This window comes from Canis aureus, chromosome 24 (assembly GCF_053574225.1).
Source record: "Canis aureus isolate CA01 chromosome 24, VMU_Caureus_v.1.0, whole genome shotgun sequence".
Classification (NCBI taxonomy): domain Eukaryota; kingdom Metazoa; phylum Chordata; class Mammalia; order Carnivora; family Canidae; genus Canis; species Canis aureus.
In genome coordinates, this window is record NC_135634.1 from 30983967 (window position 1) to 30999371 (window position 15405).

Genomic DNA, 15405 nt, shown 5'->3' on the forward strand with positions numbered 1-15405 from the left:
AATAAGGCACAAAGAAGAGGCTTGCCAAATATCACTCAGATAGTATTTTCCCTTTCCATCAGGGCAGACAACCTCTACCCCTTCTATTATCGCATCTTCTGTCTCAGTCTCAGAAAGAGAAGGTCCCTGGTGAAAGCAGGAGATAGAGAGCATTAGGAGTTGTGTACACTTTAAGGCAATAGTGAGGAAAGGGTAAACTCGTCAAGAGGCTTTGGAAGATCTTAAAAATAATTTCTAGGGTGGCTCAGCGGTTTAGCGCCTGCCTTTGGCCCAGGGCATGATCCTGGAGTCCTGGGATCGAGTCCCTCGTGGGGCTCCCTGCATGGAGCCTGCTTCTCCCTCTCCTGTGTCTCTGCCTCTCTCTCTTTCTCCCTCTCTCTCTCTCTGTGTCTCTCATGAATAAATAAATAAAATCTTTAAAAAAAAATAACTTCTGGGTGGCTAAGTCAATTAAGCATCTGACTCCTGATTTTGGCTCAGGTTATGATCTCAGGGTGCTGGGATAGAGGACAGAGTGCCACGTTGGATCCCTGCTCAGCAGGGAGTCTGCTTGTCTCCCTCTGTCTCTCTGCCCCTCCCCTGCTTGCCCTTGTGCTCTTTTTCACTCTCAGATAAATAGATATTTAAAAAATAATAATCATCTCAGATACATGAGAATGACTGAGAAATGGACTGTCTTTGGGTTCCTCCTCTACCTGTAGGCTCAGGCTAGATCTGTACCACACACAGAACCCCTGGCCCCAGTGTTGGGTGAATCCCAGGGCAGCAGCCCCCTTTGGGTGGACAGGAATGCAGGGAGCCATACATAGCTGTCCTTCCCTTGTGCCTAGAAGGTTGGTTGCCTTACTCCAGGGCACCATAGCCCAGGGGAGAACACTCACCCATCCCTCATTAATACGGTCTTCTATCACAGTCATGAGCACATCTGGACACTGAACACTTACCCAGTCCTTGGAGATTTTCCTGCATAGACATAAGCTTCTTGTCATAAATGGCCTGGGCCAAGGAGATGTCTTCTGAGAGAGAGTCCACTTTCCTGAAAACTATATGGAAATATAGATGAGGAACTGGGGCAGGGCCTTAGCTCAGAGAAACAGCAGTTGTTTGTTGAGAAGGTAATTTTATCAGCCTCCCTGCAAACAAAACCATTAATCCTTCCATGGGCCTTTTCAGTGGTGGCAAAGGAAGGTGCTTCTTATGGCCAGAGTTTGTCATATATCCCTTAAAAATCTGTATCTATACCTCTTTAAATATCTCCCTTAAGTGTTTATATGTATGTATGCATATGCTTGTGTGTATGTATATATATATGTACTTAGAGTTTATGGTATTTATTATTCCATTTGAGCCTCCTTCAAATTAAAATTCCTTATATAGATAGAGGAACAGGGGTGTAGAGAGACTGAATGACTTTGATTCCTACTCTAAGGCTTTATAAAATCTATCTCCAAGCCAATAGGCTCATTCATATAATTCACCCTGTTCATTTCCTCACTGTGCATTTCATGATCTGCAATTATGTGTTAATGTCTGTTTACTCTTTTCCTTACTTTTTAGATCTTATTTTTTCACATCTTTTCAAAATTGTGTCTCATGATGTATACTAGAAAGAGTATACATGTGTAATTTATAAACAGATACATATATTTTGCAGGTGTGAGATTATCATTTTTTCTTTCCCAATATTTAAGTATAAAAATTTTCAGAGTAATCAAAGGACTTGTACAGTGAATATCCTACCTGTACAGTAAGTACTCGTGTATCTACTACTTAAATTCTATAATTAACACTTTATGATATTTACTTTATTATACTTCGGTTTATTTTTACTTTTTAGCCATTCATCAACCCATCTAGTTTTCTGATGCATTTTAAATCAAATTTTTCACTGATGGGGTGCACAGTCAAAAAAAAAGTTAATAGATTACTGCTCTAGACCAAGGGTCAGCAAATCAGGATCTGCATGTTTAATCTAAACCAATGTCACTTTGTTGCAACAAAGCCATCTCCATTCATTTATGTCTCTGGCTGCTTTTGCTCTATAATGGCAGAGTGATTTTGACAAAGACCATGTGTGGCCCATAAATCTTAAAATATCTACTACCTAGCCCTTTACAGAAAGTTTACCAAACCTTGCTCTAGATGATAAGCTCCATAAAGACAAAGCCCAAGTTTTATTAGGCAGTATATGCCCAGTACAGTTCTTGGCTTATAGGATGGAATGCAACAGATAATTAAACAAGTCCCTATGAGGAAGATTGATTTTGCTCAATACTCCTGACTTTATCCATGGTCCTGACCATAACACCATGACTAGGACTTTCCACATATATACTTACAAATCTCTAGTCATTCATTTGATGAATATTATTGAGCACCTACCAACCAGGCCGGATTGGTGCCAGCTCTGCTCTAGGGACTTGGGATAGCCAGGCTACAGGCAAAAGCAAAAAGGAAACCTAAACTTCCCCCTAGATTCCCCGAATTCACTCCTCACCCCCAATTATTATGATCTTCTGTTCATTGTCTCAGGATCTTAGGGCAAATCATTTCACCTTCCCAGATATGGAGAATGAGGCCTGCCTCCCATTTTGGGGCTTGTTGAGATGATTCATGGATATCATGTACACAACAGTGCCCGGCACCTGGTGAGCACCTGGTAACTCTCCATACCCTCTGAAGCGGATCAGTGCCTCTGTTCCTCGCTGGGCTCAAGTGTTCCTCTCTGGAGCTTTATTAATAGTCCTGCAGGTGCTGCAAGCGGAGGCCCTATGAGGCCTGATCCAGAACCTCTGGAAGTTCTCTGACGTCCAGTTTGCTACCTCAGAATTATGGACAGCCACTGTCCTTCCTTGCTTGGATTTTGGCCGCTTTCTGAGAAGCCAAGCCCCATGAAGTGATGATTTAGTGGAGAGGTGGGGCTGAACAGGGTGAGTGGCTTTGAAAGTTCTTGAAATCAATGGTCCTCAAATCTGGCTGCACACTGGAATCACCGAGGAGTTTCTCTAGATTAGTAAGGCTGGGTCCTACCCAGAGATTATTATTTCATTCATCTGGAGCCACGAGCTCTGGCACTGTCATTTATTTTATTTTATTTTTTAAGATTTTATTTATTTATTCATTCATGAGACACACACACACACACACACAAGAGGCAGAGACACAGGCAGAGAGAGAAGCAGGCTCCATGCAGGGAGTCCGACATGGGACTCGATCCCAAGACTCCAGGATCACTCCCTGGGCCAAAGGCAGGCACTCAACTGCTGAGCCACCCAGGCGTCCCTGGCACTGTCATTTAAAAGCTCTCTGAGGGATTCCAACGTGCAGACAAAATCAAGAACCGCTCCCTCTGATGGTGAAATGTAAGGGACTCATCTTGGGGTTCCTATCACCCGGCACAAAATAGGTACTTGGCTTGTGTTGGATTAAGTAGCACCTTCAGGACTCCTGGAACATGACTGGAGTGTCTATTCAAGTCATTAGCATGCTGGCCTCTTGCCCTCAAGCCAAGAAGGCCAGTTGCTGAATATCTCCAGCCAGGCCTAGGACCGGGTGCCTCCTTTCAGGGAGGTGCTCATCATCAGGGTTATACAAGTACAGAGTGGCACCTAGACTGAGGCTTACCTCCCCCCGCCTTCCTCACTTGTCTCACCAAGTCCCGGCCTTGTCCCTGGCATCTAGTCCATTGGAACAAATAAACCTACTGGCCTCCTTTAGTAAAGACATCTGGATTTTTAAAATCTGAAGCCGAGTGGAAGGGGACTCCAGCCAGAAGGCATCAAATTTGTTTCCCTCTGTTTACCATCATCTATTAGCATCCAGAAGGCAGAGGCTGCCCAAACCTGACTACATGCCATCATCTGGCTTGGCTACCATAGTCATACAACTGTGGTGTGTGTGAGAGCCACCATACTCCAGGTCCCTGGGCTGCTTTAACAAGCAAGGACCAAGTGAGACTCAGGAATCTGCATTTTAGCAAATACTGGGGATGATCTTGAAGCAGGCAGGCATCCAACCTCATTTGCAAAACACTCACAAAGACCATAGAAGGGGCTTAGAAATTGCCCCATCCAGTGATCTCAGCCGTGGATATACATTATCTGGGGTGTGGCTCAGGCATCCGTATTTTTTTAAATCTCCCAGATGATCCTAACACGTTGCCGAAACTGGGAACCACTGAGCTGGTCCTGTCCTCTCATTTTACCAGCAAGAAAACAGAGCTCCAGAGAGGGGAAGTGCCTTGCTCAAAGTCACACAGCTACTTACTGGCCGGAAATCAGAGGCCAGTCTTGGAAGTCTGAAACAAGTATGAAGATTCCCTCACCAGGAAGATGCTGGACTATCCAGATGCTGCTGGGAGCCTGCACTCACCCAGAGAGGCTAGCACAGCCACGGCCACCAGGAGCAGGGCCAGGAAGAGGTAAAGAATCCGCACCGATGTGTGCAAAGACAGGTTCTTCTGACAGCGGCTGCAGCGGGGCCCTGGCCGGCCTGTTGGGAGACAAAGGAGACCGCTGGCTGAGGCTGCAGGTGAAGGGTCAGTTCCATATCCCTGCTCTGAACTGTCTCATCACATATCAAACCAGCCTCAGAAAGGGAGCTGTTCTCCCATCCGCATGTCTACCATCTCACTGTTTTCTCTAGGTCCTCAAGTTTTTAACAATAGAAGAGAGCAGAGTCGGGGTCTTCAAAGAACACCCCCATCACTGCCATCATTCTCTCTTAGCCCAACATCAATCAGCCGGTGGTGTAGGGAAACACCTCTTCCTGATACACTGGCCTTAAGATGGTCCATGATATGGGGCAGCCAGCCTTGTTTCACCACTGGGTGACCAACTTGTTTCAGTTGGCCTAGGACTTTCTGGGCTGTAGTACTGAGTCTCCCATCGTGGGAATGTTGCAACATGGTACAAGCCAGTCACACACCCTGGGAAACCCCTCAGTCCCTAAACTTCTCAGGTGACAAGCAATTCTCTTGGAAATGGAACAAAAGGTTCCAGCCCACCAGTTGGGTCCCCGGTATGGAAGAAGAAGGGAGCCTGGTATTCCTGGCTCCTCTTGCAAGTGACCAATGTCCAGTGGCAAAGCAATGATGTTGCCACTTGTGAAATTTCTAAGGCAGATTTGACTTCAGCTGCACATTATGAGTACTAGGAATGTTTAAAAATCCTTATGCCCCTTTCACACTCCGGATCAAAAGGAATCAGAATTTCTGAGGGCTGTTTACAGGCTTCCTGGGGGATTACAATACATAGCACAGGTTGAGAACAGCTGTGCTAATTGAAACCCACCAAGAAGTCTTTCTCTAAGTAACAGTTCAGGTGGCATTGGTTTCTGAGATTATCCAAGTGCCAAGGGGGGCCCGGTAGGCCAAGTGGATGAGCCACTTGGGTGGCATGGGATACGGTGAAGGGGACAGTTCCGGGTCAGTTAGAGGACAAGCCCTGGGGGAGATGGCAGTGGTCCCTGACAGGTTTCAAGAGGAACCCTGGTGACTGATGTCAGTCGTGTCAAACCTTGACATCATCCATACTGCATAACCCAGGCCCATGCAACTCTTGCCTTTTCACCCTCCAGGAAGCAGTGGGGAAAAGGACAGCCAGGATTTTGTAGCCATGTAAGGAGGTAAGTCACCAGCGTGGGAATAGGGGCAAGGAGATCAGAAGGCAGACCACAGAGCCCTTACCCTCTTGTGTGCATGGGAAGGTCGGCATGTCCTCGTCGTCACCAGCCAGATCCTCTTCTGTAACACACAACGCATCTCCGTCGCCAGTGGCTGACCTCACTGTGACGGAGCCAGTGCTGTCAGACCCGGGGTTGGAACCTGGAGCCACACCCACCCCTCTCCAGCTGCCACAATCCCCACACCCCATGCTCACCCCCACCCTTGACTCCAAGTCAGGTCATTCAAGCTCCAGATGACCTGATAGTAAGCAGAGGAAAAGGGAAAGAAGTTAAGAATCAAGTGACTGAGGAACTGTGATGTCCCAACACCTCTAGGTAAGGAGATTTTATGATCTCCCACAAGCTGGTAAAGATAGGCCAGCTCAGCTGTCTATTCTCTCTATACCTTGCTCCAACCCTTGGGGTGAAATAAGAAGGAATAAGAGCTGGTTGTTTGATCCAGCTCAGCATCCTTCCATGCCCTGGCACATGATAACACAAGCAGAATTCCTTTCTTCCAGGCCAAGGGTAAACCTGCAAGACTCTGCATTCAGCCTAGCCGGGGGGCCACAGACAGGAGGAAGTGGGAGTGAAGAGGATACGAGACAGTCACAGACCTCTGCCTCAAACACTGTGTCATTCAGGACCTGCCAGGGCATGGAAGGGACCATAGGAGGAGCAGTTCTCATATGGGAAGGCTAATCTGGTACATGTTCCCTGGGATCATGTGTTCCCCAAATATGACCTAGGTGATGGATTCCCTCATTCAGAAGATAACAAGACCTGGTCCTTGGTAAATGATGAGGAGAAAGATGCCCAAAATAGGCAGAGTGAACCAAATCTCCCAAGTGGGTATTTAAGAACTGACCTAACCAGTACTTTTGTCCTGGGGAGTGGGTGTGGGTGGAGGGATGTGCAAGCTGATCATGACAACCAAATTCCTGGGAGATATCTGTAGAGGGGATTTTTTTTACAACCAGCCTCAGGGCACCTGGATGGCTCAGTCAGTTAGGCATCTGCCTTCAGCTCAGGTCATGATCTCAAATCCCACATTGGGCTCCCTGCTCAGCTTCTCCCTCCCCATCTCCCTCTACTTCTTGTACTCTCTGCTTGTACTCTCTCTCAAATAAATAAATAAATAAATAAATAAATAAATAAAATCTTTTTTTTAATAAATAAATAAAATCTTTAAACAAAAAAACCTATGCCTCAAAATCCAGAGGTGATAAAAGAAAAAAACTGATACATTTGACTACATGACAATAAAATGAAAATGATTTTGCATGATCAAAAAAAAAATTAATGACAAGTTGAAAGAAAATATTCACAGTATATATTACAGATAAAGAGCTAATACACCAAGTTTATAAAGAACTTTAAAAAATTCAGGAAATGAGGGATCCCTGGGTGGCCCAGCGGTTTGGTGCCTGCCTTTGGCCCAGGGCACGATCCTGGAGACCCGGGATCGAATCCCACGTCGGGCTCCCGGTGCATGGAGCCTGCTTCTCCCTCTGCCTGTGTCTCTGCCTCTCTTTCTCTCTCTCTCTCTCTGTGACTATCATAAATTTAAAAATTAAAAAAAATTCAGGAAATGGAATAAATTAATCAGTCACAGGATACAAAATCAATGCATAGAAATCTACTGCATTTATTTTTCATGTAGGCTCCATACCCAGTGTTGAGCCCAATGCAGGGCTTGAACTCACAACCCTGAGATTGAGACCTGAGTTGAGATCAAGAGTCAGATGCTTAACCAAATGAGGCACCCAAGTGCCCCTGTTGCATTTCTATACACTAATAATGAGGCAGCAGAAAAGGAAATTAAGAAATCAATCTCATTAACAATTGTGTCCAAACCAATAAGATGCCTGGGAATGAACCTAACCAAAGAAGTGAAAGACGTATACTCTGAAAACCATAAAACACTGACAAAAGAAATTGAAAATCACACAAAGAAATGGAAAGACATCTCCTGTTCATGGATTAGAAGAACAAATATTGTTAAAATGTCTATACTACCTAAAGCAATCTACATATTTAATGCAATCCCTATTGCAGCATTTTTCAAAGAACTGGAATTAACAATCCTAAAATTTGGGGAACCCTGGGTGCCTCAGCGGTTTGGCGCCTGCCTTTGGCTCAGGCGGTGATCCTGGAGACCGGGGATCGGGTCCCACATTGGGCTCCCAGCATGGAGCCTGCTTCTCCCTCTGCCTCTCTCTGTGTGTCTTTCATATGAATAAATAAATAAAATCTTTTAATAAAAAAAAAAACAATCTTAAAATTTGTATGGAACCTCAAAAGACCCTAAATAGCCAAAGCAATCGTTTTTAAAAACTGGGAGTATCACAATTTCAGATTTCAAGCTATGCTACAAAGTCATAGTAATCAAAACATATGGTACTAGCACAAAAATATGTGGAATGGAACAGAAAACTCAGAAATAAGCTCACAATTATATGGTCTATTAATTTTCAACAAAGAAGGAAAGTCTATGCAATGGGAAAAAGAGAGTCTCTTCAACAAACTACTGTTGGGGAAAACTGGACAGTTACATGTAAAGGAATGAAACTGGATCACTTTCTTACACCTTATACAAGGATAAATTAAAAATGGCTTAAAGACCTAACTGTGAAACCTGAAACAATTAAAATCCTAGAAGAGAGCACAGGCAGTATTTTCTCTGACATCAGCTGTAACGACATCTGTCTATATTTGTTTCCTGACACAAGTGAAACAAAAGCAAAAATAAACTATTGGAACTACGTCGAAATACAAAGCTCCTGCAGGGTGAAGGAAAACAATCAACAAAACTAAAAGGCAACCCACAGAATGGGAGAAGATATTTGCAAATGACGTATCAAATAAAGGGTTGGTATCGAAAGTGTATAAAGAATGTATAAAATTCAACACCCAAAATATGAATAATCCAATTAAACACGGGCAGAAGACATGAATAGACATTTCCCCAAAGCAGACATCCAGTGGCTAACAGACACATGAAAAGATGCTCAACATTACTTATCATCAGGGAAATACAAATCAAAACTACAATGAGATATCATTGCATACCTGTCAGAATGGCTAAAATAAAAAACACAAAAAACATCAGTGATGGCGAGGATGTGGAGAGAATTGCACTGTTCACGGGAATGCAAACTAGTACAGTCACTGTGGAAAAGAGTATGGAGGTTCTTCAAAAAGTTGAAAATAAAACTACCCTATGAGCCAGTAATCACATTCCTGGGTATTTACCCCCCAAATACAAAAACATTAACTCAAAGGGATATACATGCACCCTTAAAGCAGCATTACTTACAATAGCCAAATTATGGGAGCAGCTCAAGCATCCATTGAGAGATGAATGAGTCAAGAAGATGCACTACATATACGTCACATGGAACGGAATATTATTCAGCCATAAAAAGAATGAAATCTTGCCATTTACAACAACATGAATGGAGCTAGAGAGTGTAATGCTAAGAGAGATAAGTCAGTTAGAGAAAGACAAATGTCGTATGATTTTATACTTGTACGTGGAATTTAAGAGACAAATCAAATGGGGGCGCCTGGTTGGCTCAGTCAGTTAAACATCTGCCTTCGGCTCAGATCATGATGTCAGGGTCCTGAGATTAAGCTCCACATCAGGCTCCCTGCTCAGCAGAAGTCTGCTCTCCCCTCTTCCTCTGCCCCTCCCCCTGGTTGTGCTCTCTCATTTTCTATCAAATAAATAAATTAAATAATAAAAAACAAAACAAATGAGCAAAGGGGAAAAAAGAGACAAACCAAGAAACAGACTTAACTATAGAGAACAAACTGATAGTTACAAAAAGGGAAGTGGGTGGGGAAATGGGTAAAATAGGAATAAAATAAAATATGAGAAAATAAAGGACCAAAAGTCACACAGAAAAATGAACAAAACACCTAAACAAGCAGCTAGGAAAAGAGATACAAAAATGTCCCCTAAATACTTCTAGTTATGGAATGCATAAATCATGGGGGAAAAGATACAGCATAAGGAATTTAGTCAATGGTATTGTAATAGTGTTGTATGGTGACAGATGCTAGCTGCACTGTGGTGAGCACACCGTAACATATGCACTTGTCAAATCACTATGCTATACACCTGAAAGTAATGTAACATTATGTGTCAACTGTAATTAAGAAAAAGATCCCAATGGAATATTACTCAGCCATTAGAAACGACAAATACCCACCATTTGCCTCAACGTGGATGGAACTGGAGGGTATTATGCTGAGTAAAATAAGTCAATTGGAGAAGGACAAACATTATATGATCTCACTCATTTGGGGAATATAAAAAATAGCAAAAGGGAATAAAGGGGAAAGGAGAAAAAATGAGTGGGAAATATCAGAAAGGGAGACAGAACATGAGAGACTCCAAACTCTGGGAAACGAACTAGGGGTGGTTGAAAGGGAGGTGGACGGGGGGTGGGGGTGACTGGGTGACGGGCACTGAGGGGGGCACTTGATGGGATGAGCACCGGGTGTTACTCTATATGTTGGCAAATTGAACACCAATAAAAAATAAATTTATAAAAAAAAGAATTAAAATAACATAAAAAAGAAAAAGATCCCATAACAGATAAAAATATGTTCAACTTTATTTATAAGATAAATGCAATTTTTAATTTTTTTATTGGAGTTCGATTTGCCAACATACAGTATAACACCCAGTGCTCATCCCGTCAAGTGGCAATTTTTAATTTTTTAAAAAACTCATTTATTTATTTTTTTAGAGATGGGAGAGAGATAAAAGAAGAAGGAGAGAGAGAATCTTAAGCAGGATCCATGCTGGGGCTCAATCTCACAACCCTGAGATCATGACCTGAGCTGAAATCAAGAGTCAGACACTTAAATGACAGCCACCCAGGTGCTCCAAGGTAAATACAATTTAAAACTACTGTGTGAAAACATTTCTCACCCGTCAGAATGGCAAAAATGCAGAGGCTGATAATATTACTCAATTGGCCAGGCTATGGGGAGTTGGGGTAGGAATGCAAATGGCCTAGACCTGATGGAGGGAAATTTAACATATACATTTGCCCTTTGACAACCATACTTCTTTTTTTAGAAAATATTTATCTGATAAATCAGATTTATTTTAAAAATATTTTATTTATTCATGAGAGAGAGAGAGAGAGGCAGAGACACAGGCAGAGGGAGAAGCAGGCTCCGTGCAGGGAGCCCAATGTGGGACTCGATCCTGGGACTCCAGGATCATGCCCTGGGTCAAAGGCAGGTGCCAAACCACTGAGTCACCCAGGGATCCCTGACAATCATACTTCTATGAATTTATCCATAATATACACCTCCAACAATCTGAAAATATATATGACAAGGTTATTCACTGCAGGATTATTTGCTTAAATTGCAAAAACTGAGAACTATTTAAATATTCAACTATGGGAGATTGGGTAATATGCCATGGTTATATATACACAATGGGACTCTATGCAACTATACAGATGAATAAGGAAAATATCTAGTCACTGATACGGAGTCATTTACAGGCTATATTTAATAAAAACAGCAAAGTGCAAAGGAACATATATAGTATAACACTTTTTGTAAGAAAGAAGGTAAAATAAGAAAACATGCATATATCGGGCAGCCTGAGTGGCTCAGCGGTTTAGCGCCGCCTTCAGTCCAGGGCCTGATCCTGGAGACTCGGGATTGAGTCCCGCATCAGGGTCCCTGCATGGAGCCTGCTTCTCCCTCTGCCCGTGTCTCTGCCTCTCTCTCTCTCTCTTTCTGTGTCTCTCATAAATAAAATCTTTTTTAAAAAAAAAAAGAAAACATGCATAAATCTGCTTATCATTAAAAGAAACACAGGAGGGATCCCTGGGTGGCGCAGCGGTTTGGCGCCTGGAGACCCCGGATCGAATCCCACGTCAGGCTCCCGGTGCATGGAGCCTGCTTCTCCCTCTGCCTGTGTCTCTGCCTCTCTCTCTCTCTCTCTCTATGTGACTATCATAAATAAATAAAATTAAAAAAAAAAAAAAACACAGGAAGTAAAAAAACAAAAAGCAATTGTTTTCTATGAAGAAGGATAGGGTGGGGGAAATGGGGTGGAAGGGACACAGAAGGAGTGGCATTTCTCTGAGTGAAACTCTTTGTATGTGTGACTTTGTGACTTTTGAAAACATGTTAATATTTTACATATTCAGAAAATTAAATTTTATTGATCAAAATAAATACCCCAATGTGGAACCAAATGAACTTTACTTACATTTTGAAGGAATACAATAAGCATACTGAAGCGGGGGATGGGAAGGAAAGAAAAACTAATTTAATACCTTGCCTAAGATTATTTAATCTAAGTAAACTAAATTAGTTCTGAATATGTAATCCCTGTCTGGGATACGGTAGGATATAATTGGGGAAGAAATGCAAACAAATCTTAAACTTCTAATATAATTTTATTTATTATTATAGTATGGGTAAAGCAATTCTGAAATTATTTTAGGTTAATTCAAGACGGAGCAAATGAGTAAATGTGTGGATGTGGTTTGGACTCAGGGTTTTTCACTGTGGAAAAGGGGACCCAGAAATATGGAATGGGGGAGATAAGGAAGAAACTTTGGAGATGGATTGAAATCAGTATCAACATAAAGGTATCAACATAAACTCATAATTTCTAATATGTATAGGCACGTAGATATTCATGCTTATGTGCATATATAACATGTATATGTATCTGTATGTGTAGATATGTATATACATATAACTTTGTTTGCTGAAAGGTCCAGGAAGTAGAGACACTGACATAGCAATGCACACCCATAGCAACCCAAATCTTGGTGGCTAATACCATTTCCAACTTGAAAAAAGCCAGGGATCCTTGGAGGAATGGCTAATTCTAGGGCTGGGCTAGAAGGTAGGTAAAAGATGAATCTGGAACATCTTGGTATTTCAGAAATTAAAGGAATGCTAATAAATAAATAAATAATAAATAAATAAATAAATAAATAAATAAATAAATAAAACACATGATAGGGACATGCCATAAGGAAATAGAAACCATCCTGAAGATATCCTTACTGGCCAAATCTGGAACAATTTGAGCCCTAAAATAATTAAGTTATAATAAGCTATTACAAGTCATTGAAAAAATAGGAATTCATGAATCCATATTGCTGACAGACAGAAGGAAAGGCTCTTCATTTTTTTTAAGTTCTTAGTTTATTAATCATCTATTTAAAATATCTGCACAATCACCACAGATAAAGTCACTGAAGAATCTTTACTCCTTCTATTTTCTCATCTCTAGCTCACTTTTGGCCAGCACCAACACTGGCTTTTGCAGTCCCCCTGACTTTTTTCATTCTGTTCTTGCGTTCCTTTCCCTATTTTCTTGAGGTCTTTTTCTTCTCATACAGGCCATGTCTTGCAAGTCTACATTTGGGTTCATTTTTCTTTACATAATCCAAGGAATCATAAATCATGCCAAAGCCAGTTATCTTGCCACGACCAAAACGGGTCCTGAATCCAAATACAAAAATGACATCTGGTGTGGCCTTATATACACTTTGGCTAGGTTTTCCCTAATTTCTGTCTTAGGTACTGTGGCCTTTCCTGGGCGAAGAATACCACTGACCATTTGTTTCTGCTAAAGTACCTGGTTGGCCATGAACTTCCTAGTCTGGATAATTACTGTGTTGTTCATGATGGTGGCTGAGCTTAAAGCAGCCAGGGGAGGAAAGGGAAGAGCTCTTTCTTAACAGTAGTGCTGGAGTTGGGAAATCAGCCCTTTGCAATCAGTATACTAAAGATCAAATCAGGCAAGAACCATCACCAGATACCACCTTTAGGGAAAATTGTGATGAAGAGCAATATATATGCATGGTCTTAAAGTGTCTTCTTATAGAAGACTTATTAGTTATGAGGGAGGGGGAACCTCAGGAATTATTATTGGGGAAATGAGACAACACCTTGACCAGGTGATCAAAATTAACATCACCTAAGAGGGACAGATTTACACTGTGTGCCTTCAGATGTGACAGCCAGAGCAGCACACAACTTATTGGCCAAGAACGCATAACCCCAATCCACTCACCAGGAAACAGGAGAAAAACACAAACTGAGGATCATCACGTTAAAAAAAGTTATGTGGGAGGGGGTTGTATTTTTCAAAAGTATCAGTCATAACAGACAATAAACGTGAAAGAGACAGGACAACTAAATGCAATCCTTGACATTAGACTGGATCCTGTGCTGGAGGAAAAGGAAATGTGCAGAGGATAGTGTCAGTCAACTGAGAACACTGGAATCCATATACTGTAGGTTAGATAAAGTATCAAGGCAAATTCACGAAATTTACAACTGTTCTCTGACATATTCCTATTTTTAGGAAATCTGCACTGAATATTTAGCAGGGCCATGAGGTATGTGCTTCATGCTTCAGAAAAAATTATGCTCGCCTATGTATGTGCACATGTGTGTATGGATACTTCATTGAAAATCTCTGTGCATACAATGTGATGCACATGTAGGATTTTCTCAAGATAATCTCCTAAGAGTGAACTGACTGGATCAGATTGTAAGGATATTTTATTTTGTTTTTAAAGATTTTATTTATTTATTCATGAGAGACACACAGAGAGAGGCAGAGACATAGGCAGAGGGAGAAGCGGGGAACCCGATGCAGGACTTGATCCCAGGATCCCGGGATCATGACCTCAACCAAAGGCGGACGCTCAACCACTGAGCCACCCAGGTGCCCCTGTAAGGACATTTTAATGCCCTGGAAACAAATGAACGAACTGCCATCTGGAAAGGGCACGCAAATTACACTCCTACCCGTATAGCGTATGATAGACACTGACATACTAGTTCCTCCCCAGTGAGTCTTACCATAAAAATAAATGTTTTTACCAGTTTAACTCAAAGCCTCTCCATGTTTTGTTTTGCACAATTAAAAGTTATTAGGAGGCTGACCATTATCAAGTGCTTTCTAGCCATTCTTTTCCATGCATTGTCTATATTTAGCCTTTGCCCATTTTTCTGTTGAGCTGTGGATTTTGTGTGTGTGAGAGGCTTACTTAAGAACATAACTTTTTATCACCTGTCTTGCCGATATTTCAATATATTTCTTTCTAAAACTGTTAAAGCTTGTGTGTGCACAGCTCTCAGGCCACCACAGTGCCTTCCAGGGGGAAGGGAAAGACCGGGGAGCTGTTGAAGGGCATTCACATTGTACCCCTTGATTAAACAGTAGAATCCTGAGGAGTCTGTCTGTATTCAGGACTCTTCTTCCAGAGGGGATTTCTGTGACTTTTGCCAGGTGCCAGGGGAGCTACCAATCTGGGACCACTGCAGTTTGAGTTATTAAACTGGATTGTCCAAGTATGCACACTGAATATATAAACTGGACTTCCGGCCCACATGAGGGCAAGCCTCTACTTACCTGGCACAGTCTTTTCCATCCTCTGGACTCTCTGGAGACATCCAGTTTCCTAGTCAGCTCTCTGGCAGGGGGATTCCCATCACCACTTCCCATCCTGTCCCTGCCCTTTTTCCAAGGAGTAGACTAGTGGGGGTGTGCTTCAAAATCTTTAACCAGAGGTATGGATATTGACCAATCAGTAGGAAGACTGACCAATCAGAAAAGACTGGGACCAAACAAACAGGTAGAAAGGCTGTCCCAGGGTTTCACAGGGTGACACAGGGTGACAGGCTTTACGGTGAAGGTCTTCCAGCCAGCTGCCCGCCCCCTCC

At 42.3% G+C, this 15405-nt stretch overlaps 1 protein-coding gene and 1 pseudogene across 4 annotated transcripts in view; both read right to left on the reverse strand.

The window, feature by feature from the left end:
- Positions 1–15405, reverse strand: part of SCARA3 (scavenger receptor class A member 3) — a 76331-nt gene that overhangs the window by 46184 nt on the left and 14742 nt on the right. For 3 of the 4 annotated variants that reach the window (XR_013363131.1, XR_013363130.1, XM_077868744.1), the window contains exons 2-4: positions 5687–5785; positions 4372–4491; positions 945–1043 (exon numbers count right to left, since the gene is read on the reverse strand). Coding sequence is in view for 2 of the 4 variants with exons in the window: in XM_077868744.1 (XP_077724870.1) it covers positions 945–1043; positions 4372–4491; positions 5687–5785 (318 nt within the window). In the remaining 2 variants the exon portion in view is untranslated. Of the gene's footprint in view, positions 1–944; positions 1044–4371; positions 4492–5686; positions 5786–5879; positions 5924–15405 lie in introns of all 4 variants that reach the window. The other variant, XM_077868745.1, reaches the window with a different exon arrangement.
- LOC144295990 (small ribosomal subunit protein eS24 pseudogene) lies at positions 11697–15395 on the reverse strand (annotated as a pseudogene).